The sequence below is a fragment of the Asterias amurensis genome, chromosome 4, assembly GCF_032118995.1.
Source record: "Asterias amurensis chromosome 4, ASM3211899v1".
NCBI classification, from domain to species: Eukaryota; Metazoa; Echinodermata; class Asteroidea; order Forcipulatida; family Asteriidae; genus Asterias; species Asterias amurensis.
The window spans coordinates 19064344-19091318 of NC_092651.1; the positions used below are offsets into that span (position 1 = coordinate 19064344).

At 37.7% G+C, this 26975-nt stretch overlaps 1 protein-coding gene across 1 annotated transcript; it reads right to left on the reverse strand.

Moving 5' to 3' along the window:
* Positions 1-2503: 2503 nt before the first annotated feature.
* LOC139935779 (putative Ras-related protein Rab-33) lies at positions 2504-26653 on the reverse strand. Its single transcript, XM_071930359.1, has 2 exons — positions 26141-26653; positions 2504-15701 (listed from the first exon to the last, which is right to left on the reverse strand). The coding sequence occupies exons 1-2, from the start codon at positions 26390-26392 to the stop codon at positions 15222-15224; spliced, it is 732 nt and encodes a 243-aa protein (XP_071786460.1). The 5' UTR covers positions 26393-26653; the 3' UTR covers positions 2504-15221.
* Positions 26654-26975: the final 322 nt, after the last annotated feature.

The window sequence follows — 26975 nt, forward strand, 5'->3', positions numbered from 1 at the left end:
AACTTGCCCCAAACTATGTGATGTAACAACTGTCTCCTATAGTCTGAGGAATTCAAATTTACATATAATTTGTGACTTAGCATCTACATCTATCTTGTCAAAGCCTGTTCAACAACTGGGCGAGGGGAGAAGACAATGAAGACATTTTTCAGTTTTAAATATGGGAGGAAAACCCCAGATAATTATTCCAGGTAAAACCCATGCAGTCGGGCACGGACTGAAAACCCAATCCACTTAGTGCCCCCAGTGGGATTCGAACTGGGTCCTAGGAGGTGGAAGGCGAGAAAAGACGCCACTACGCCAACCTGACCAAGTCATGTACTACACACTGTATTCAAGCTATCTCCCAAATGGTTTTATTTGTGGATTTAATCATTCTTGCAACAGATTCTAATGACTTTTGTCAGAATTTGATGTAGCAATCTTTGCTGCAGGGGAAGCGGACATGAACACTATTGCACCTTTAATAACATACTCCAAAATGAAATAGTTCAGTGCGACAGCTGAAATGACAATGAAGGGACCTCTGGGCAAACATGGTTTTAATATAAAGAGCAAAGGGGCTGAGCTTGAAAAAACAGAGTTGCCATGCAGACTTCAATACAAACTCAAATTGCCACTTCTCTATGTCTGAATTTCTGAAAATACACGTTCATTTCCATTGGTCAAAGTTTTTGGTTTGAATATTTTGTTTTGATATCCCACAATTTTACCTATGGGATAGCGCCAGGGTCCAAATTAATGCAGGAAGTTGCTCAAGGACAATTTGGGAACTTGTTATAAAAACAGACTGTATAAAAGTAAAGCAGATGGTTACAATGCATCCACACAACACTGCTGATGGACAATAGGTAATATGATGATAATAATATTAATTATAGTTTGGGGGGCTAATCATCCTTGCTCCTTAATTTCAAAGGAAGTGCGGGCTAAAACAGCCCACAGGCATGTGTTGTACAGGCGCCTTTGGCAGCCAGCTACATCAACCTAAATAATGACCACAGAGCACAGTCAGAGATCAAAAGTGTTTGATTTTTCTGAAGGGAGCAAAACTTGAGGGCCCTGAGAAAAATCCTTATGGCACAGGATAGACTCTACTCACACACAGCAATTATAAAGGTACCGAGTAAAAAGAGCAATGGAGAGCTATTGATATTATAAAACATGGTTAGAAACCACACTCTTTGAAGTAAATGTAGTTTTAGAGAAAGATCATTTTTCACTGAAAAATTTAAATCTGAGAAAGGCATCTGAAAGACAGTCATATGCAACAACGTTTTTTTCTTACATTATTTTCGTGCAACTTCCAATTGAGCAAAAATGTTCACAGGTTTGTTTGTTATGCTTACATGTATATATGTTTGGCACACCGAGAGAGAATCTTGGACAATATTACCAAAAGTAAACCCCGCCTTTGAAACAAAATATTATTTTATGCTTTTTACCGCCACAACAATGTGTTATAAGCACTGGAATAGATCACCTTTCAGTAACTTACCAAACTCTGCCCAAAACAAAGGCACAATTGTTTGCGGTATTTTAAAAAAACCACAAATCCGGGGATTTGAAGGCAAGGTCACATTATTTAAGGCCAATTCACAAGTCCTTTGTTAAACTGCAACAATGTATGAACAACGACACATGTGTTTATGGGAGAGATATTAATTTTTCCAAGTTGCAATCCATACAAAGAAATGCATTACGTTTTACTGGATGAAAAAACATTTTAAAGTGTTCTTCTGTGAACAGTTGGTGAGGTTGATTCGAAACGCCAACCGTCAAATTCAAAGAGGCCTTTGAAACCGAACTTTCTGTCCCTTTTTATGCCAAGTTATGCTCATAAAGTTGTGTACTATGGAAGGCACTATTAATTCCCAAAACTATACTGAGAGTGTATTGTTTGGGAAAAACAGTTTGTGTTGTATTCTTTCACAGGCGCTACAGCCCAGCAAGAACAAGGAGTGGGGTGATGTTACTTCTAGAAACTATGCTCACGGGGAGTGTTTATGGCAGTGTCATGGCCGAGCGGTTAAGAGCACCGGATTCAAGCACAGGTGTTTGATCAGCGTGTGGGTTCGGATCCCGGTCGTGACACTTGCTACATAAAATTGGGGAGGTAGTGCTTTCTGCTCTACCGGCCAGGCTTCGAATTCATGATACCCAAGCCTACATCCGTATAGACTGGTAAGGGGTTGACCCTGTTTCAGCCCTAGGAGTAGGTGGCAATGGCCTCTGGAAAAAATAATTGTAGCCCACACCTTGAAGTGGCCTTCAGGCCTTGTGTGTCAGGCGACTTGCATAAAAAAAACAAAAAAACTTATAGTTTCTAGAAGTAGGGTGATGTGGGTGCTGCAACTCCAACTTTTAGGATAAGGGTGCTATAATATTATACTTAAGCCCCCCTATATACTTTTAGTTTACATGATTCATATAGCTCACTATTACAAGTACGACAAACTCAGAAAAGGTAAACGGGAGAAATATGTGCGATATGTCATAGGAAGAAACTATAAATAAATAGTAAACTTGTGGGAACAACCATGTGTATATCTCTTTTGTGGGAGTGTTGGCTCTGAAGAGAGCCAATGTGGTCTCAACGATTCTCAACGTATACTATGCTCGTATATCATTCAGATGATTAATACATGTTCAAGTAGAAAAATACATATTCATGTACAAAGGCATACATGTTCATGTAGGACTGCTACACATGATCCGGAAATCAACTGACAAAACTCAAATTTCCTGTTTCCAAAACAAAGTTTTAATCCCACAGCATCAAAATATTGAACAAAATGAAAGCACATAAATGGAATGTTTTGCTTGCAAAATCATTTACAAAGTCAAAAACAGAAATTTGCATGCAGAGTAACAGAAAACTGAAGTGAATTTTCTCAATTGAAAAGCAACTTTCAAAACTTTCACCAATAATACAACAATCTGTTAAACTCAGCCCATAATGGTCGACCAATCACATTGAAAAAATGTGTACCAAAAAAGTACAAAAACAGAATGTAAATAAAATATCACCCCCTGATAGCTTCTCTGTGTAGTTTGAGTGTCCACAGGGATAGATGCATTATCCCAAGGCTTGATTTCACAAAGCTGATTTAAGCAGACAAGATCGCTTAGCAAATTTCATTACTGAGGGAAAAAAAATGAGTGGGGCACCGGTTGCAACAAAGTAAAGTGTAAGGAATATTGGCTGGTTAACCGATTCTTCTGAGTAAGTGTTTTTGTGCTTTTGACCCATTTTACCTGACGTCATCAGCAGAAAAATCTCGAATGCGCCATACTGGTGGACAATTTCACTGTGCGTTTTTATATACAACTCTATGCTGCGCATTATGCAGTAAAGTGAGCATTTTAGGCGACACGGCGTTAATACACATAAACCTAACTGGCTACCAACATGGTGAGCGTGGCATTGGTCGCCGCGTGTGATACGCGTGCAATGGGTCAATAGGCATTTTGAAATTGTGGCCCCAACTTCACAAATCTGTAAAGCAGAAAATACTGCTTGTAGTAACTTTTTTTTTGCTAAGCTGAAACCAAAGAGAAAACTCTCGGCATCTCCCCCTACAGGCACAGAGTTCAGCTATCGAAACAAGGTTGACTGCTAACATTACAGAACTGTACGCACAGTTCTTTTAAAAAGAATTTTTATTTTCAATTATTTCTTTTGACCCACCCACGCACAATTTTGGAAAAAACGATCAACATTTCTCATTCTTGATATTGATAATCTGTATGGCTCCTAAATGGCTGAAGTTATTATTTGTAAAGCTTATAAATAGTGTACATGTAGGGCATTCAAAGTAAGCCATTAGGGAGCTTAAATTCTAATCTGTTTCGCTTTCCAAAATGGATTCCACTAAGAAACCCTAATATGCATTGTTATACTGCTTAAATAATAACAAGAACTATAAAATAAAACCTTATTAAATCATTATTTTCTTAAATTACAAGACATAATTCTGAAAATTATTAACATTTGCAAATGAAAAACAAGATCAAAAAGGTACAAAATGGAATTCAATTTTGAAAATAAAATGCACACAAGGAAGTACAAGGAAGCATTTAAGTGAATAAACTAGTCATCATTTTGAAATTGCCTTGCCTTGCCCCTTCACACAAACAGTATCGAGCCCAATTTCGAAAAGCTGGTTAACGATACCAAATGATTTGTCAACTATAGCAAAAAAACTGCATGTAAGCAGAATACTTCAGGAATGACCTTAGCCCAACTTCATTAGCTTCTTAGCAGAAAATGCTGCTCAGCAAAAGCAGGGTACCAGTGGCAGACCGGTCTTCTCAAAGGCTTTATGACCTTCGACCCATCAGCTTTCTATCCAAACCCCATTTTTCATTTCCAAAATGACTAATATTATTATATACATATAAATATCCCACTTTATTCATAAAATCTTCTTGATTTAGAATCAAGCATTTGAAACATTTGTGTCCATACAGTGTGGCTTTTAGCGTATTATTATCATTCTTAATTTGGTAACACTACCCCTACGCCTCCATATATTTATATAAAGCAATTTGCATAAATTCAGCATGTACTTATCACACCTGCTAAATATAAAAAATATAATGCATATCTGTTTACATATTACTTTACAGAGCTCTGTTTACATTAGAATAATAAATCTTTTCTACAAGCAAGTCACATGCAACCGGATAGCAAAAGTCAATTAAAAAAATTACCTCTCACATAATAAATTCAAACGGATACTAGTAGAAGTAGGCCTACATCTGTGCACATTTATTATGGTACAATGTAGTGCAGTATTCAATACATTTTTGACATTTTAGATTTGTCTTTTTAGTGCTAGAAGAAAGTAGCAAAAAGGTTGGATAGATAGAGGAAAAGAAACATAGGACCTGGGCAAGATTCCATAATTTTGTTTGCAGAAAAACAACATTTTTATACTTAATACAATAATTGTTTAGATTGAACTAGAGCAGGACTAGAGCAGGACTTGACTAGAGCAGGACTTGGACATGCAACCTCTGTGTTAACGTGCTGGCGCCTGGTGCTCTACCAGTTGTTCACGGATATTCACTTATTGTGTCAGCATAACTTGATCTTTTAATAATCTGCATGGCCCAATTTCTTGTAATTGCTTCTGAGATGTTTTTGTGCTTTGTACAGTACGATTCTCAGACTCAAATTTTAGGGGATAAAAACTGATAAATTTGTCCATAACCACATTACTTCCAAGTAAAAAGATGATTTGCAGTGTGGGTTTGAATCCCGGTCGTGACGCTTGTGTCCTTGAGCAAGATACTTTGCTATAATTGCTTCTCCTCACACAGGGGTATAAATGGGTACCTGCGAGGGTAGAGGTTGATATTGTGTATGAAAAAGCCACAAGCACCAGCTTTACAGGCAGCTCAGGGCTGTATACTCCCAAGGGAGCTGAGAAACATTACAAGGATGTTATTGGCCCTATGACCAGGGCCCAATTTCATAGAGCTGCTTAAGCACAAAATTTTGCTTAAGCAAAAAAATCCTTGCTTAGTAAAATCAGATTACCGGCCAAGACTCCACTCAATTGTTATGCTAAGTAAACAACAGCTAAATACCAGTCACAAGCAATTTATATGGCATTAAATTTTTGCCAGTAACATGTGAAAAATAAGCGATCTATTTTCGTGCTTAAGCAAATTTTTTGCTTAAGCAGCTCTATGAAATTGACTAATGTAAAGAGCATTGATATGTTTAATGTGAAATTTTGTTGTTATTATACTATCGAAAGCTGTTTGTACTTCTAACCAAGTAAGTATTTATTGCCATTGATTTTAGAGTCATTACTAAACAGATACCTTCCCATTCAATTCCGATTGGCAGATGATAGACTAAACACTTTCTCTTTTATTACTCTTTAGTTTATAAAGGTCACATGATAATTTCACCAAATTGGTGCAACTTGGGGTTGCACTGTCTGCAGCATTACCATTGCCAGTGCATGTGCTGTCATACAGGCATTACATTTGTCCCTTGGGAAAAAAAGTAGGGATATTTTTATCGAGAACTTAAAGACACTGGACACTATTGGTTAATTGTCAAAGAACAGTCTTCTCACTTGGTGTATCTCAACATATACATAAAATAACAAACCTGTGAAAATTTGAGCTCAATAGGTCATCGAAGTTGCAAGATAAATAATCAAAGAAAAAAAAACCTTGTCACACGAAGTTCTCGAAAACTACGTTATTTCAGAGGGAGACGTTTCTCAGAATGTTTTATACTATCAACAGCTCCTCATTACTCGTTACCAAGTAAGGTTTTATGCTAATAAATATTTTGAGTAATTACCAATAGTATCCATTGCCTTTAAGGGCTGACCTACATGGTGTAGGTTTAAATGATTATTTCAGGCTATTAAATCACTTTTTATGGCCAAACATCGGAAATCAGACTAAGTTATTTAAGTAGGAGGAATATCATGTCTGTTAATGTGTAGGCTGTTAAACAACCTTGGAGTGAGCAATCTATGCATTTCAAGCTACACGAATATTGACAAAAGTGCTTATTTGTCTTGCGTTTTGAAGCTTTCTCATTCATGTTTGTGCACAAATTCAAACCTGCTTGTAAGGACACTATAAATAATGACAAAGGGCAAGAAAGCCAATTAAGTGTCAAAAATTTAAAGAAAGTGTGCATCATGCTTGTACATAGATGTACTGTAGTAGGATACTGCAGGGCCCAATTTCATAAAGCTGTTAAAAATACTGCATGACAAATTTCTTTGCTTAGCAAAAAATTAGTGAGGCACCAGTCACAACAATGTTAACCTAATGTAATTATGGCTGGTAACAGGTTTCTGTTAAGCAATACTACTCTGTGCTTAGCAAACATTGGGGCAAACAGGCTTTAAATGAAAATGGGCCCTTTATGTGCATACACGTTTAATGTCATTTCATTTGTGTCCCCTCATCGGAATTTTGTTGTATTGCTCTTAAACCATTTTGATGTATAGACTTGCTTTTTTTTTACGTATATCATTTTAGGTGTGTTTTTCTGTGTATGTCTTTGCTTGTTTGCCTTTTTAAACTGTTTAGTGATTTGTATTATCTTCTGTGCTTTTTTAAATGCCCCCTCTTGCCTTAATGTATTTTTAGGGTTTTAGGAGACATACGCCTTTTGGCGACAGTTATTTTTTTAACTTTTATGCTCTCCTGGGCACCCCACTGTTGTTTTACTTTGTTTTCTTAAATATTTTTAATGTATGTATATGTGCTTGTAAATGTGATTGCCCGAATAAATATTATTATTATTATTTTACTGTACATACAGCAAGGAATGGTAAAATGTCTCCTATATCCAATTGTCTATGTGAAAGATTTAGAAGGACTGCAGGTCCATTGCTTATCACAGAGCCAGTCATTCCAATCTTATCAAACACAATATTTGGTAAGCTGCCTAACCACCATAGAAGTGAAATAACCAAACATGGGACGAGAGAAAAATCAAATGGTCCTCATTGGTATTTGAACCCCAGACCCCTGACACAAGTACAAACAAACTGTACCAGTACACCTTTCTTGTACATGAGTTACCATACATGTTCACGTTTACTCAAAATTGAGTAATTTTTCTTTTACCTCGTCAAGAAACACGGAATCAAAAATTTGACTCCCATAAATGGCTGACCAAGTAAGAAAACCACGCAATTTCGAGGCAAATGAGTTTGGATCATTGTATTCTACTTTTAAAATATCTTTCTAACCATATGCATGTTACAACAAACGGTTACAAACGCTTATCAAAGACCAATTCGACTGATCCAAGGCAACGTGTTCCTTAAACAACAAAAACCTTTGGACATCTATCTTGGACCATCAGAAGCATCCACTCCCATTTTGAATCTCGGAGATTAGACTCAAGACTCGACTCTCAAAGTAAGACTGATAATTCTCATTAGATGGCATTACCATGAAGATTAATTCTGCCTCGGGGGAGGAGGACGATGTAATCAATCTTGTATCAAGAAATGCTAATAATATCAAGACATGTCTGTCATTAAATTACAAGATGAGCAGAGTACGCCGTTTGTACTCTTCTCATGAAGACGATCAGAGCATACTGATTGAAACGTTGAGTGGGTAACCACTAGCTGCTCAAAAGAGATATTCACATGGTGTTAATGTAAAAATCTCTCTAAATTAAAGTTTGAATTGTCAAGTCCATATCAGAGCTGATGCCAACATTTGCAGCTTGCAATGAAAGAATGGTGTATAACAATCAGGGAGTAATTAGAAATTACATTCAACATTATGAACACAAAATTTTGTTCACCAATAAGGAAGATATTTAGAACCACATAGGGTGAAAAATTTCCATAATCAGGGAGATTGTCAAACTTGTTCATCAGAACATGGAAAGATTCAGGCTAATTTTCAGGGAACTTTCTGCAGAATCAGGGAGAGTTAGAAGATCTGACAACAAACCAATGACCCCTTTTCAGAGCAACCACTTCTCACACAATAGATTTACAGCACACATGGTTGAACTACATGTACCAGTCGTACTTGTAATTAAGTTACTTGCAAAGTTATGGAAATCATTGGTTGTTTTTCAAGAACGTTTTGATAATAATACATGGTACAGTTATGGCTTTGTCACATTTGTTTAAATACAAGTAGCTCTGCGGCTTCACACAGGTAACCAATCCCCCCCAGTCGAATGCATCCACAAAAACACAAACCCAAAACATGTGGTCAATGTTACATAAATGTTTGCTCAACTATCAAACAAAAAAATCAAAGACCAGACCTATAAAAAAAAAAATCACCCATGGGTTTATTTTGTGGTGGGATGCAACCTCTAAAATATGCATGTACCTTGCACAACATCCCATCCACCATCTCAGGCAAGTAGGTCATCTCTGCATACATTTAACATTACGCTAGATTGTAAATGCCAGACACACCGTCCACGAGTGATAGTAATAGCATCAAATGCTGTTTGTGGTTGCATCAAGTTACGGGATTAGCTTACATACATGTACCAGCATAAACACTCCACTTTCACTAGAAGGTCCTTGTGCACATTAACGTCACTGGACACGTTTAGTAATTACTCAAAATATGTTTTAGCATCAAAACTTATCACGCAATGGAGAGCTGTTGATAGTATAAAACATTGTGAGAAATGGCTCCCTCTGAAGTAACGTAGGTTTTGAGGAAGAGGTAATTTCTCACTAAAAATTTGAAGCCCTTTGTAGGCATCTGAAAGCAAACAAGTTTGTACAAGGATGTTTTTTTCAGCCATTATTCTCTTACAACTTGTAAGACCAATTGATTGAGTCTAAATTTTCACAGATTTGTTGTTTGGGTTAAAGCAAGTGAAAATACTGGTCTTTGTCGGTTACACAGGTGTCCAGTGCCTTTAAATTTAAGTATGAAAAACCAAAACTGGGAAAATTTTCAAGCATGTTCAAGTTTTAAAAAACACCCCACAAAAATAAATGGTCGAAAACAAAACGCCTTAACGGTGCATTTTGTTTGAGTAAATTAATTTATTTCAAGGTGATCGTCATAAAATATTCAAGTTTCAATAGCAAGATGCTAGCTTGAGAAAAGCTCCCACCTGCATGTTTCGTTTGCGATTCTATTGGACTGAAGGACTGCACTAGTAAACTGAAATACTGATGGGATCAGGCTTACCACCATAGTCACGAGTCCAACAGCTTGGGTGTTGAGTTACCATAAGGTTTTGGATTTCGTTAGAGTGAGAGATAACCCAAGTAAATCAATTGAGGGTGTTAGGGTTTTCATGAAGGAAAACAATATCATAGTCTCCAAAACAATTGTATTTATTAATAATAATTATACGATACTTATAGTTGATGCATAGAGCAAGATAAAAGGCCTACATGTACTTTATGCTCGTGTTTACTTCATAAATACAGGTATGCTGGAAAATATTACAAAGAGCAAATATTTTAAGATTATTTACTCTTTGTGATATTTTCCACCCTACCCGATTAAATGAGTCTGCATGTTGATAGCCCAGTGACGGCAGTTTGTGCAAGTAAAGACAAGACAGGACAAAATCTTAAGAGGTGTCGGTATGCTTAGCACTTAAAGATTAATACCCATTACTCATAACAAATGCAAGCACAAGAATGAACTATAAAAAAATTAATAGTAAACTTGCGGGTACAACCATAAAGCAAGGAACGGTACAACCATGTAATAGTCCTCATTTGGCCCAGAAAAGAGCCAGTTTGGTATCGACGTTACGAACAGTATACTCAAGCCTACATCAAGCCTACATACATACATGTCTGCAGTGGTTAAACCATGAATTCAATTTCCAACAATCCTTTCGGGAACCACCTGAAAGGAAGGGTACAACCATGTAATAGTCCTCATTTGAGCCAGTTTGGTCTCGTTGTTACGAACAGTATACTCAAGCCTACATCAAGCCTACATACATACATGTCTGCAGTGGTTAAACCATGAATTCAATTTCCAACAATCCTTTCGGGAACCACCTGAAAGGAAGGTAACAACCATGTAATAGTCCTCATTTGGCCCAAAAAGAGCCAGTTTGGTATCGACGTTACGAACAGTATACTCAAGCCTACATCAAGCCTACATACATACATGTCTGCAGTGGTTAGATAAACCATGAACTCAATTCCCTACAATCCTTTCGGGAACCCCCTGAAAGGAAGGTAACAACCATGTAATAGTCCTCTTTTGGCACTGAAAAGAGCCAGTTTGGTCTCGACGCTACGAACAGTATACTCAAGCCTACATCAAGCCTACATACATACATGTCTGCAGTGGTTAGATAAACCATGAATTCCATTTCCTACAATCCTTTCGGGAACCCCCTGAAATTCCTGAGAGTAACATTTCTGAGGAATGGCAGACTCTCTACACCACAACAGTTATACAACTCCGACTTTGAACATAAAATGAGCCATACATCTTTCTTCCTTTAATGGTTATTTCACTTTTTTCAAGTGTTTTTTTGTCCAGGCAGAAAAAGAAAACCAAATCCTTAAAAATCCATTGGCAGGCCTAGACCCAGTTTCATGGCATTGCCTACTACAGAATTCTACACTCCGCAAAGTGTGTGTGATTCTATGAAACGTAAGCGAAGACATCTATGGCAGTTGGGTAAAATTTTGCCCCATTAACCTTTTGTAACGTTTTATGCGCCTACTCTCCGCCTAAGATTGCAATTTGGCGAGTCAAAATGCATCATAAAGATATATGGTGCACGATATAACTGCGCGCTTGTTGCCTAAAATGTGCACATCAGCACACTACAGAGTGGAAAATTTAACACCCCCACAACGCTACTAGCAATTTATCGGGGGATGGTGCCACAGGAATTCAGTCAATATGTGCATTTGTTAATGTTTGACAAGTACATGAGCAGCATCACTACATACAAACATGACAATTCTGCTGGCATTTGATCAAGATCCAGGCAATATGCAGGGGGAGGGGGGGGGGGGGGGTTGGGGCTGAATGCCTCATCCGTTCTTTTGTTAATCACAACACATTGGTGACTTAAGGAGTTTCCATCAGCCTTGCCTTTATAGTGGCAAGCCTCTAAAATTGGGCAGGGCTGATTCACAGTCTTGTCTGCAGTTTGAGGGGCAAGCAGAAAATGTTGCTGAACACCTTTTTTCTGCTAAACAAAAGTTTACCTTTGGTATAGGTAAAATGGTATTTTAGCAGGTCACCTTTTTTTCTGGTATAAGCATAAATTTGTTGTGCTATAAACTATTTTTTGTTCTCAAGCAGCTCTTTGAAAATGCCGCCCGAGTATTTCTCAACCTCTTCATCCTCCTGCCTGACTTGCCTAGCATCTTGGATTCAAAATCCGAATGTAGAAATAGTGTGTCTACATTTTCTGTAAATAAAATTTACGAGCAAATCAATGTCCCGATTTGCTAAGTAAAGTAGGATGAAATTAAACATAGTGTCTGTAACACGATCAGATGCCCTTCTGATTACCAAGCTGGTACTAGATGTATGTGCACATACAGTACATGTTGTAATTACTAATTAGCGCAGGGCAGAGCACATACTGACGTAGTAATCAGTCTTATGGGTTTCTCTGATTAGATCATACAACCTGCCTACGATTAGATTGATGTATTAAAGCCATTATACACTTTCGGTACAGACAAAAAATCAAAAGTTCACAGATTTACAAATAATTTACAGGGTTTACAGAAGGTAATGGTGAAAGATTTATCTTGAAATATTATATCATGAAATGCTTTACTTTTTGAGAGCACATTAAAACAATATCAATTCTTGATAGCGAGAATTACGGATTTGTTTTAAACACATGTCATGACACTGCGAAACGTGGGGTAAACAAGAGTGGGTTTTCCCGTTATTTTCTCCCGACTCCAATGACCGATTGAGCCTAAATTTTCACAGGTTTGTTATTTCATATAGAAGTTGTGATACACGAAGTGTGGGCCTTGGACAACACTGTTTACCGAAAGTGTCCAATGGCTTTAAAGTACAAGTACATACATGTACAGTACAGGCATGTGAGTTTGGGAAGGTAGTGCATTACTGCTCTGCAAACCAGGGGTGCTTTTTTGGTTAAACTTGCCATGGGTTAACCACTGGCCAGTGACCGAAACAGTTATTGGTTACGACCACCAATACGCACCCTACGCTTCGAGTGGATACCCTTGCCTTCATCCTTACGAACTGTGAAGGGGAACCCTGTTTCAGCCCCAGGAGGAGGTGGCAACGCATCCCTGGTTTCAGTTGGTTTGGGTTGATAACCACAATCAGTTAAGTGTGTCACTCATCTTGAAGTGGCTGTCTTTGTGAGTTGGGCAATATCTCATTAACCAAATATTGTTAAGAAGGTGTTCAATTTCAAAACAGGATGTCAAAAAGACAGCCAATCACCATTGCGGCCGGTGTAGTGGGCTGGTACACATGCAGGGCTCTTGAATTTGGGGGAAAAGTCCAAAAGACTTAAGGGCTTGTATGTACATGTAGCTCAAAATTGTTTCTGTACCAGAATTTATTTGACAAGACCAGAAACAAAATTAGTTGAACAAGCGCTCAGAAAAAGGATCTATTTCATTTGTGTTTCTGTGTAAGTGTACTTCAATACTCTTTAAAGAGAATTGAAAGATAACTATCACCACATTCACAGTCAACATTTATTTCAAATGAAAAACACAAGACCATCGAGCTTGTCCCATTGTGAGTTTACTGGTCTGACATTAAAATTACAGTCCTCGGGCATGTAGTCCAGTGTTAATTTCTAGCCCTGTACAGTACACACTGTACTATGAGGTATTATTAGTGCAGTGCAGTGCTGAGTGACTTGACAGTTGTCTCAATCGCTGATTAGATCACAGAGCTTGTTTTTCGTCTCTAGAGAAATTAGGACTCTACTTTTAGAATCAATTGACCAGTTTGACATTAGAGTCAAACAGTAGTAGTATGCAATGCTATTGTATGCCAAATAAACTGCTGTTTCATTCACATGCCACGAGTGAACAAAATTGAATCTTTGGTTTCCAGATGCAGTATACAAATCACAAAATCACGATTCTGTTTTGAATCATAAGGTGGCACACACATTTGAGTACATGTACATGTACAGCACAAAAAACTTGAATTTAATTGATCCCCCGAAAAACTTCAACATGACTACACACACTGTGTGCAGTATTATATAAAATTGAATAATAATAATAATAATAGGTATTTGTAATGTGCCAAATCAATCTGAAAAATGTTCAAGGCGCAGAATATGTAGAGATCAATTTTGATAATTACACAGAAATAGCACTCTGCACTAGTGATGCTTAAAATACTTGGCTTTAGTTGAGGAGCCAATTGACTATAGACATGTTTGCATGAAACAGACATCACTCCTGCGGTTTAAATTGCAAAGTTGATTTGAAAAATAGCACTTGAACTTGCTCCTCATGGACATTTTTCTTTGAAACTCAACCCCCCATGTAATATCATTAGAATATGGAATGGGTGCAGAGGCAGGAAGGCCTGGAATTACGATGAGGCCATGGTCTTTGTTGCCCCTGATCTTGGCCTTGGTGCCCCTTCAAATGATTCCCATAAACTTAAGATTTTGAAAATGAAAATAGCCTTGCCCTCTCAAAAGATGAAACTCCAGGCCTGTGCATCAACAAAATGACGGGTACATGTACATGTACATGGACAGGTAGACGCCATTATACATACATTACACAGTATTGACAACAGGGAAAATTTGTCTTTTGAATTTATAAGTGTAGGCATATTTCCATTCCTTGCTGAGAAAGAGCTGCTTCTTGACTGATGTGAACAATAAAAAGAGGATTGTTATTTTTCCATCATCAGTTTCAATTCCATTGTCTGTGACAATTAGGGCTACCTAAACTCTTACATCCACAATTTAAAATGACAATATAAATTGTACATAATGTAACGCTGTCTGTTCGTATGTACATCACTGTCTGGTGAATTTATCTTTGTCTATCCTCAGAATGTATGGTAACTTCAGCTTGAATTTACCATAAGTGGCACTCTGCGACGATAAATTGTTTTATTTACCAATTATCCAAGCCCTTCATAATGTACAACCCAGCCAGGGGAGCTTTCCCTTGTAAATTTTTGATAGACCTTAAATGACGTCACCGTAATAAGGCACCCTAAAGCAGAGGTCCAAAGGTGTAGGCTTAGCATTTGTTCAAACATGGTTTTACCTCTAAATAAGATGGCAGTGGGATGACGTCAATGCTTAAGATCCGCTTTCTACTGCCTTGCCATTTACATGTAAGTTTAACAAATAAAAGGCAGTGAAGGACAGGGTGTGGCATGTACAATCTTCATTATTGAAAAAAAAAAATACAAAGACTATATTTTGAAGTCAATAACCTGCACCAAGGAGAATCAGCATTTTCAAGTTGTTGTGAATAGAATTTGTGGCTTTTATGATGTAGGCCTATAGAATAATATTGACCTAGCAATAAAAAAACTATTTGCTACTCCAACTATTTTTTAACCAACCTTCTCCTGCATTGAAACACTAAACATTAGGTTGGGGGAGGGGGAAGAGATGTATCAAGCTTCATAGACTATGATAAGATAAGATTTGAGCAACATATGTACAGGCAATTTTTAAAGCCGTATATTTAATCTTGAAATCTAGAAATACATATATTTAGAGTTGACGGCTTATTTGAACCTCAACTGGAGCATGGGCAGCAACTATCTTTCTTCGGGCTGACAGTTGATGGTAGCCTGACCGTTTCCCTGCTACTTCCTTTATCCTTGCTCCCATAGTGGGACGGCAGAGGGATGATCGGTCTATAGTTCTTCAACTGCGTGGACAGATCCGTGAAGATCTTCTCCACTTTATCGGCGTCCTCGTCCATCTTGGCCGACGTCTCGTAAAGTGGCATGCAGTTGGCGTCCGCAAATTTCTGCGCGATGCTCGTTGCGACCACTTTCTTGTCCTCGATGTCGCACTTGTTCCCGATCATTATACGGGGAATGTCTGGCGACAGGGAATGTCGGTCGCACTCGTCGATCCAGTTGGGTAAACCTTCGAAGGTGGACATCTTGGTGATGTCGTAGACGAAGACCACTGCGTGGACGTTACGGTAGTAGTGTTGCACCATGCTCTTGCGGAAACGCTCCTGGCCGGCCGTGTCCCACAGTTGGAGCTGGAGATGCGGGAAGACAAAAAAGAGAATGGATTAAGGGTGTGATAGAGTAAAATATTGCGGAATGTTTCTTTAAACATTAATAAGGATACTTACAGTATACCACCCATTTTCCAAACTAAAAATGATCAAATGCAACTTACACTTAAGTTAATCCAATGAACTAAAACAATGACATAGTAAACAAACTATTAATGAGAAATTAAAAATAAATAGTCTTAAATAAAAAAGTTAAACCATTAAATAATAATAATTTTTTGAATTATATTGCACCCATTCCATACACAAGCCCATACAAAATAATCAAGAAACAATTAAATAAACAACAGCAAAAGGATAATGATTAAACTGATAACTACAGCAAAATCACAAAATAAACACAACAAATTGTTTAAAAGTTAGGAAATATCACAATCCATAAATGATAACACAAGACCCTTACAGAAGTTCTCGTATAATTAATCTTAAAAATTAAATCTTATAAAGACGGTTTGTTGTAGATAGATAAAATGTACACATGAGAGCAACAATAATAGCTGGAAAAAGAATGATGCAGTTAAATACATGTAATTCAGCATTTTGTTTAGTTTGTTGATAATTAGGGAGCAAAGAGTCGTGCACACTCTAGGTGCAAGAGAGCGATACTTAGGCATATGCGGGCAATCCATTAGAACAATAGACAATTTTGCCGTTTGCCAGACCGCGGCATTGCACCCAATTTCTGGAACAATCCTACATGTTACGTGAGTTAATACGCCCCGACAACAGTAAGTTAGGACAATTCAATTGAGCGGTCCAAGTTTTTGTGTGAACAGTCCTTTCATTCAGATTTTAAGGCACTCCCTTAAGTAGCAACACAAATGTGTCACATGTTATATAAGCCTAGGCCTACCTAAAAATATTTCAATTACAAAGGGTATTGAAAGAGTTAGCAGCTCTTTTAAGTAAGCCTGGGTGTCGCTTACTTGTACACTGTGACTGTGCACAGTAACACACTAACGAGAACAAAAGATTTACCATAAATAGATTTAAGCATCCCTGAAAATTCCCCATAACAAGCAAAATCAATGCGTAACAACCTTGTTACCACAAAATATGTACAAAATATGTTGAGTGGGCCTAGTAGGGTCCAAGTACGGTAAACTTTTAAGGGAAGTACCACCAAGCCACATTTACAAAAAGGAAAAATCAAAAAAGCAAAAAGCAAAAAGTTTCCAGACCTAATGTACATAATGTGTTCAGGAAATCCCCAGGCCAATTATGACTCAGCCGGTCATGGTTACTTGTCAAAATGAAAGTTTGAGCTCAATTGCTAGTTTTCTGTAAACAAACAGTCCATTGAATTGCATGCAGTACGTAACCTTATATTGTGTGTCATTAATAATTTTGTGCAAACTCATAATTAGACAGTGTTACATTTGTATGCACTTGAAACATCATGTGTAAACAAACTACAACCATGCCCTTGGCGGGGCTTAGCCTACATACAGTACATGATTTATTTCTTTAACTGGCAAGATGGAGCTAAAAGATGGTCTTTCCTCACAAATCTGCCACTTTAGTCGGCCAGCATTTTCACTTTTTCAAGTTTTACTTTTAATAAAAAACTCTCTAATGTGTCACTGCTGAGAGAAAGATTGAATTATGGGTGCTGGTTTATGATTTACAAGGGATGAGAGTCATTACTAAAAAAAAGTCTGAAACTTAGATACAAATTCAAAGTATGTTGAAATGATGGCATTTCTACCGTTTGATAACCCCTGGGGTTATAGATTCCAAGGAGCTTTTGGGAACAGTATCCACAACACTAGAGAAGTAGACCAATGAACAGGATTTCTTTATTTGTGGAAAAACTTATTGTCAATTTTTTTTTCACAGGCCGACATAAAAAGTCTGAATTCAGCCAAAAGTCTGAACAATCTCATCCCTGGATTTAGGAACATATTCATGGCCCTGCTTACCATAGATTTTGAGGCTTACTGAATTGTGTACTACATAAGCACAAATTTCTTGGTAAGTAGAGCCATGAAATTGGACCCTGAAGCCAGTTCATGCTTCATGCGAAAGCAAAATTTCCTTTAAAAAAAACCGTATCTGCTGACCAAAATTCACTTTTGCTTTTGCGTGTGAAGTATGAACCGGACATTGTTGTTAAATTATATAGTTATAAAAGAGCTCTTTTCAATCAAATTACAGCTAGCCAATTCCATGGAATAAAACCCCCTGGAAATTTTACGATCTAATTTCATGCAATGCGCACACTGTTGGAGTTCACTACGTTTAAGTACAGTATTGTGTAGTCTGATCTCTTAAATTGTGTACAGAATCAGCTGGCCACGAGGTGCACCAGAAGTCCACTTCACCGGAACGAAAAAACAACTCTCCATTTAAATAGTAAAAATTTTAGCCCAGTCAAAATTGCATAAAAGATGTTCCAGTACATTAACAACTCCCACTCACTGCCAAGAGGACCCCATTTTTCAGGGTAAATTATTCAGATGCTCTCATGGAGGGTGGAAGGTTCCTTCCGTTGAATTACCCAAGGGAGTTCTCAATGTAAGTAGCGCTGATTTAAAGCCATTGGACCCTTTCGGTACAGAAAAAAAAAAAAAGTTCACAGATTTACAAATAACTTACAGGGTTTACAGAAGGTATTGGTGAAAGACTTCTCTTGAAATATTAGTCCATGAAATGCTTTACTTTTTGAGAAAACGGTGAAACAATATAAATTTTCGTTAACGAGAATTACGGATTTGTTATAAACACATGTCATGACACGGCGAAACGCGCGAAAACAGGAGTGGGTTTTCCCGTTATTTTCTCCCGGCTCCGATGTCCGATTGAGCCTAAATTTCCACAGGATTGTTATTTTATATATAAGTTGTGATACACGAAGTGTGGGACTTGGACAATACTGTTTACCGAAAGTGTATAATGGCTTTAAAGCAAATATGAGAAGGATGTGACAGGGTACATGTATTTTGGCTGGTAACCTTATTCTGGTAAGCATAATTTTATTGTGCTTAGTAATTTTGTTTTCTTAAGCAGCTCTATAAAATTGGCTCCGAGCCATCTACTGCATCATTGACAACATTATGGAGTCAATCCCTAGAGGTCTAAGGTACATGTAGAGAAGTGGGGAGTTGATTGATATTGGCAAGTCGGTAATTCACAATTCTCTTCTACCCTTGACTGTCTTCAGTCTTTTAGTCTTGGGCCTGGGACAGTCTTGACAATTGGAAGTATCCTGTGAGGTAACACTGATCTAATGCACTAGGCACTACGTACAGGCCGTACATGTATGCATTATTGTAATTACTGTCTGGTGTATCAGAGTTCTCATAAGGATTTTTCAAACCTGTGGGCGTTCGATCTGTACCCAAATTTTTGAAGTTTGGCCTGAGGACTAGGACACTGAATTGAAACAAGGTGTTCATTAAATGAATCTACTTGGTGTTTATCTTGGTTTTTAAATGCCCAAATGTTTATTCTGTAGCATTACATGTATAAACGGTTTTATCTTTAAAATTAATTTTGTGAAATTAATCATTTAAATTGTTTTTATTGCATATTGACTGAAATATGCACGATAATGGACACGCAATTCGCACGTATCCAACCCCCTTCCCCAAAGTGGTCGACTAAAAACAACTACACCCTCAGCTGGGATCTTTAAAATGGCTGATTTGACAAGCTTTCCCAAGGATCACAAAATGTACAGTCTTATGCCATAAACAATCAGGGTCAAGTGATGGGCAATGAGAGTGGACTTGTTTAAAACCTTTTCAAATAATTCAATGCGAAAACAGCCTCTCGTGGGGAAACTGTGTAGAGTAGAGAGCACACTGTAAATTGCAAATGGTGCGTGTACTGCATTGAAATGAATTGAATTGAATTTAACAGCATCGAATTGCCCTTTCACAACAATGTAGAATTCATTGGCTCAATGGTTGACGTCGGTCAAAGTCAGATCCAGCCACATGTTGTTCTTGCACACATCATCATGGAGGAAACTTGTTGCTTCCTCTAATGGAGGCATCCTCTTTTTCTTGTAAACAACTTAAATAACGTTTACGACTGCACCTCTTTTTTTTAAAGCGACCTGTGATTTTTCGAAGAGTTCAATAGTTTAACCCTCAAATAGATGTTATATTTGTTATATATTTGCTTTGGGGATAAAGAATTTCAATTGTTTCTACCCTTACACCAGTGTGTATTTAAGCACTGTAAAGCGAGTACTTTTCCCGAGACCTGTTTAAAATATCCACAGGCAAGGTTGGATACGAACACAAGACTTTTTTCATTGCTAGAGCAGTCTTGACAAAAAAACCCCGAGCTAGCCCGGTGGCAAGAGGCAGTTCGAATCCCATGTGTTAGCTCGGGCAAATGGGCATACCCCAGGGAGAGCCACCCCTGCTTTGGAGTACGAAGGTAAAACCCTGGGACAATCTTGAAACATCCAACCGTAATCCTGTGGATTATGGACACCCCGTGTGAAAGTGCGCAGGGGTAACCGTTAGTTTAAAAAAAAGGCCTGGGACTGTATTCCACGGGGATAAGGAACACATACAGTGTGAAATATGTGAAACCCTACATGTACATGGAAGCGAGTTATATTTACATACTACAATTGACATTGGGGTGCGTTCGTTTAGCTTCCCTGGGTCGACCCCGGTGTGTGGCGTTTTTTTTTTCCCAGGACAAGTGTGTGCAGATAATTGCCCATGTTCGTCCTGGTAAAAACAAACGCCACGCACTGGGGTCGACCCAGGGGAGCTAAACGAACGCACCCATTGTTTGCTGTGGGAGTGGTTGACCTCATTGGGGTCACTTCCTACTGTACATGCCCATCAGGATCACAGTGCACACCAAGATGGGGTTTACATTCTAATTGGATTTTGTATCAATGCTATTTAGCCAACAGTACAGGTGTTGATCCAATTATAGTGTGGCAGTGTGAATATCAACACCTTTGTAATGCAATTGAACTCTCAAACCAATTTGAGGTCATTCCTTATGAAATAGGTGTGCCCTTACATTATCTGGTCATGGTCTTTTGTATACAGGGGTGTTTGCTCATTGTAGTGTATGCAGACTCAGTGATCTATTTATAGAATATGATGTCATTGTTTCACGCGAGATCTCGTTGTACGAGAGCTCTGTTGTTTTGCTTGTTTTTAAACCACGTGAATAGAACCCAAATATTTGACGCAACGTTACACCTGTTTCCTTGTCTGTTATTACCTATATTGACATGTAAGAACACAACACTCATTCTGACACCCCAATTGGTTCCAACATGGAGGAATCTCTCCTCCATATACAAAAAGAGGAATAGACAGATGGTTCCAGCAACCCTATGTTCCGAAAAATTGCACGATTTACTCGCTAGGGTGAAGGGTTAGAGCTAAGGTTAAGGTTTAGTGTTAGGATTAGGAAAATACACGAGGGGTGTTTTAAAACAATAACAATAGTGTACATTGTACGTACATTTAGTGGGTGTTGGAACATACAATGTAATACTGTATGGCATGTATTTACAATCCCCCACTCTCACCTCCTTCTGCGTAGCTTTCCTGGTTTCTTTTGCTTTCGACAACTTCTACTTCTTCTGACCGAATTTTAATCATTTCCTTTTAACTGCCTTCCTATGAAACATTTGAGAAATACTACTCTGCTACCATTAAGTACAATACATACATGTACATCAAAATCAGAAGCACCCTAACCCTGTCCCATTGTCCACTTTTTGGGGGTCAAACACAAATTTGGTTTAAATTTGCTGTCAGTTGAAAAGTGGGTCGTCACACATTGAACCCCCATTACACAGTGCGTAAATGAAGGTACAGTGAGTACTCAAATTAAAACTAGAGTCTGCAAGCAGGACTTGAATTTGTAGTCGATCACAGGCCCAAGTCCATTTTACTAAATGGTCTTTATGGTAGGCAAGGTACATGCCTGGTCATAAATATGAAAAATGTCTCTGTATGGTGTCACAATTTCCACATAAATTCAGGAAAGTTACACATTTCTCAAGTTAACACACAACACCCACAACAATTGCTGTGGCGCCCTGACTTTGTGCTGCGGTGACATTTACAAAGTTTCAATACAAATCCGCATTTTCCTCATAGAAGTGCCCTTTACAGAGGAAAATTGCTGTGCCCCTTCAAGAAGGAAGTTCAAGGCCTGGTGATAGAGGAACAAGTTTTGAGAGATGCCCTATTTCTTCATTTTAAAAGTTGATAAAAATCACACGGATCAATCTCCATAAAATATAAAATTTAATATCGTCTTCCATTGAGCTGTGTACAAATTGAGCCTGTAGGAAATCCAGGTTCTGTGGTTTTATTTTTAAATGTAAACAGGTCACACAGGATAGTGATACATGCCTACATGTACCTGCACATTTCAGAATACTATCAATTTAAATTGCAAATTTTTCTGACCTTAAAGGCACTGTACACGTTTGGTAAATTACTCAAAATGTTAGCATAAAACCTTACTTGGTACAAGCAATGGAGAGCTGTTGATAGTCAAAAACATCAATTGTGAGAAACGATGCCCCTCTGAAGTATAGTTTTTGAGAAAAGGTAATTTCTCACTAAAATAACAAAAGACTTCTTCTGGCCAGGCAGAAATCCTTTTAAATTACCTGAAAGCACATTTACAACAAGGGTGTTTTTTCTTTCATCGTTTTCTTACAACTTCAATGACCAATTGAGTCCAAATTTTCACAGGCTTGTTATTTTATGCAAGTTGGGATGGTAATGTACACTAAGTGAGAATACTGCTCTTTGACAGTTACCAAAGGTGTCCAGTGCCTTTAAAAGTTAAAATGGAGCAGCTGACGGTGATTAATGCAACACAGGACAACAATTACACTCAAAACACATTGAGGTTTGACAGCACTTGCTTATTATCATTTTTTTGTACAAAGTGCTTGTACCTGCATACAAAATGATACATCGTTTGTACAGACACAGTATGCACAACTCTGAGTCTGTCACTCAGTAGTTTTATATATTCTTTTTTTTCCTATCCACCGAAGGAAAATTCTGTTCTTCAACACTAGATAGAAAACACTGTGTGGACATGTGCAAAGTCCACATGGTGTTTCAAGTCCAGGTATTAATGCAGACCCGTTTAGTTATCAGGTCCACTTCTCAGTGTCGTTGGCATTACACAAAACACAGATATGGGGTACATAATCTGTTACATTTATGCAATACACGTACCATACATATTAAATGACCATCATGCATGTCATGACAATCGCTGTGCTGTGTGACACTGACAGTGTGTATGCATGCGTAGGCCCTACTCTTTTATCATGGAAAAAACTGACAATAGCACATGGGTATGCCATGAATGTGATAGAATGTATATTATTAGCAACAGGTGCCGGAAGGCTTAGGTCCAGAATGCTTTATGACACTAGCCCTCTTACTTTTATTGGTAAACTTGAATTGTATATATATATCAGGGTATCTCTGAATATACTTTTATATTTTTATCTTATTGTGGCTTGTGCAGTGTTTTTTGTACTGTACTTATTATGGTAAAACTTAATTTTATGTACTTTTTTGTAAATTTGATGATATTGTAAAGGCCAAAATAAATTTCCCATCGGGATAATGAAATGGAATTCCATTGAATAGGGCCTACCGTCTATCATATGCCTGCAGCTCATGTTACCCAGACTAAAAGTCAACATTAAACATAATTGGGAATCTTGTTTTAAAGCCATTGAACACTTTCGGTAAACAGTATCGTCCAACGCCCACACTTCGTGTATCACAACTTCTATATAAAATAACAAACCTGTGAAAATTTAGGCTCAATCGGTCATCGGACCTTGTTTCCGCACGTTTCGCAGTGTCATGACATGTGTTTAAAATAAATCCGTAATTCTCGATATCGAAAATTGATATTTTTTTAATGTTTTCTCAAAAAGTAAAGCATTTCATGGAATAATATTTCATGAGAAGTCTTTCACCATTACCTTCTGTAAACCCTGTAAGTTATTTGTAAATCTGTGAACTTTTTTTTTTCTGTACCGAAAGGGTCCAATGGCTTTAAAGGAACACGTTGCCTTGGATCGGTCGAGTTGGTCTTTGAAAAGCGTTTGTTATAATATTCATATGGGTAGAAAGATGCTGTAAAAGTAGAATGCAATGATCCACACAAACATGCCTCGAAATTGCACGGTTTTCCTTTTACCTCGTCGACTAACACGGTCGGCCATTAATGGGAGTCAAAGTTTGACTCCCATAAATGGCCGACCGTGTTTGTTCGCACAGTAAAAGGAAAACCACGCAATTTCGAGGCAAACTTGTGTGGATCATTGTATTCTACTTTTAAATTATCTTTCTAACCATATGCATTTTATAACAAACGGTTACAAACGCTTTTTTATAGACCAACTCGTCCGATCCAAGGCAACGTGTTCCTTTTTAAGTCAGGCGTTTAGTTTTTACACTATTTTACCATGAGGCAAACTTAAAATAAATTATAATCAATACTTCGCACTCAATTCAATAATTCTGTTTACTTAAAATGGGACGCTTTTGGCCCAGACAGCGAGAACACAAAGAGAAAAAAATGTGTATACAAAACAAATAAACAATGTGTGTACAGGTGAAAAAGGAAACAATGCAGAGGACAAATTGATTTTTTTTATTGAAAAAAAATAGTGTTGAAAATAACAAATGCTTCACCATATGCTACATGTACCTTCATGAAACTTTAAAAATGCTTAATGAATGATATTATCAGCTCAACTGGTGTATTCTTTAGTTACTTTTATTGACCTAAGTCCTAACAAATCACAAAATTCCTTGGTTTTTAGTCTGGGCTGGGATGAAATATATAACAAGAAAAAAATGTGATGTTTCTACAAATATGTAAATTTTGGTCTGTGTGCTAATAAAGTAAAAACGGAATAAGAAATAATGCACTATGCATGTATTTTCAGGCTTTGAAATGAGCGAAGTACAGTGTGTGGTACATGTGGTCATATTGTATAATTTTGTAAGGTTCACTTTAAATTTAAAATGATAACATACTATGTAGCCAATAAATTTTACACATGTCTTCAGTTGTATTTATAACATAGTAGACACAGTAAAAATACCAAGGTGAGCCCCTTCATTCATGCTTAAATCATAGAGCAAGGCACTGGTCCTTGCTCTATCCTTTATGCTTGAATGAACACAGACAATATTGTGACCTTGATTACCATAGAGCAATGGCACTACGTCAATAGTCAGTACGTTGTATGATGCATTGTACTTGTAGATCTGTCTTGGCTTGACTGCAGACTGTCAAATGACAATGCAAATTTCATTTCATTTACTTAATTTTTGTCATGGCGTGAAGCTCAGCGCAGGACTCTCCTAATTTACTGTATTGCCAAGTACTCACATGGAGAGAATACACGGAAGGAAAATTCAGTTTATTTTTAGATGTGGAAGGGAAACCCCAGAGAATTATTTCAGGGAAAACCCATTGCAATGTTACTCAATGTAATCCGGTAGGGACTGACAACCAACCCAATCCACTTATTATAGGTAGCGCCCCTATGGTGATTCGAACCTGGGTCCCTGAGGTGGAATTAAGGCAAGGAAAGAAACATTGGTGCTGACCAGGGCCCAATTTCATAGAGCTGCTAAGCACAAAAATCGGATAACTTTCCGTATGGCGCCACCACTTTTTCACCCTTTGTTGTAAATCCTATACTCTCACAGCGGGTTCCGTGACTGGAGGGCACCGTCCGTGTCAGGTGGGTTAACATACGTACTTGCTCATTGAAAGTAGTTAAACAATTAATTTTTACCTAATTAATGGTTTAACTACTTGCAATACAATAAAACAAGATTAAAAATAAATAAAAAAACAATATAAAAAGGCATTCGTATATCACAATGAGATTTAACAAATTTTCTTGTTTGACCACTGAGTGTAAGGTTAAACACAGTAAAAATTACATTCAAATTGTCATAATGTGAACCTTATAAAATATACCCTCAGCCTTTGTTTGGGTACGTCAAAAATACCTAAATTTGTGCTCATCCTATTGAGTCCGGCACCACTTCTTTCTCATGATTTAAGATCAAAATCATAATATTAATAAGTTATACAGCGTTAAAATTTAAATAAAACAGGCAAACTTTCCTTTTGCATTTCCTTATTAAATTTTGTAAATTTAATGAAGTGTTAAGTCACTGTTAGTGTTAGTGTTACTGTTAACATTAATGTTAAATTAATTACGCCTATCTTGAGGTCAGGAGATATGATAAACCACAAAGGGGAACTGACTGGGTAGGTGTTTTGAATGAAGACAAATTTACTGGAGCGGGATTGATTTGAACCACCGACCTGCCGACCTCACCACTCTTAAGTTTAACTTTGTTTACAACTTCATTTGAACTACTTACCTTGATTGTTTCACCATCCACAGTAACATTTTTCTCTCTAAAATCCACCCCTATCGTTGCTTCAGTCTTTTCCGGGAATTTCCCTCCACAAAAGCGATACGTCAGGCAAGTTTTGCCCACATTGGAGTCCCCAATCACAATGATCTTGAAGATTCTACGCTGTTTTTCAACGGCCACAAACCCGTCGATATCGTCGCCCCGCTTGTCCTTCGCCTGCTCGGCGGGCACGTTCTCGCTCGTTGGCGATTCCATCACACAACAAGTTCGGAAGTCCGTGTGAGAATCAGCTGTTAATTTGGTTAGTTAGATCTATCCACCTTTAGGTCAAACCTTCTTGATCCGAATGGACGGAAATCATCACTGGATGAGTGGAAACATGAACTGTTTCGTTCTCTTCTCAGTTTATGTCAAAAAACAACACCGAGTTTCTGCTGTCAAAGACAATGCTAGTCAAAGTCTGATGTGTGTGAGCGCCAATCTGCAAAAGTGTAGTGAAAATTAATAATAGAAAGAAATGTATTGATGGCGCACATACAAAATGAATTTTGACCAATTTCGAATTTAACCAGACTGGGGTAGCTTAGACTTGTTCAAGTTTGTTAAAGTAATGGAATAAAACGTTTATAGAGTAGAATTTTGAAGATAAAGTAAAACATCAAACTGAAGTAAGCTCAGATGGAAGCTAAATGTAGGAATGTTACATTATTCGAGGAAAGACTTTCAAAATGCGAATGGTTTGCCGTGAGATTTTAGAGAGTCTAAAAATAAAACGACCAGCCGACTCAACCTCACATGAACTCGCGATATGAACCTACTAACCCGATCACGAATATGA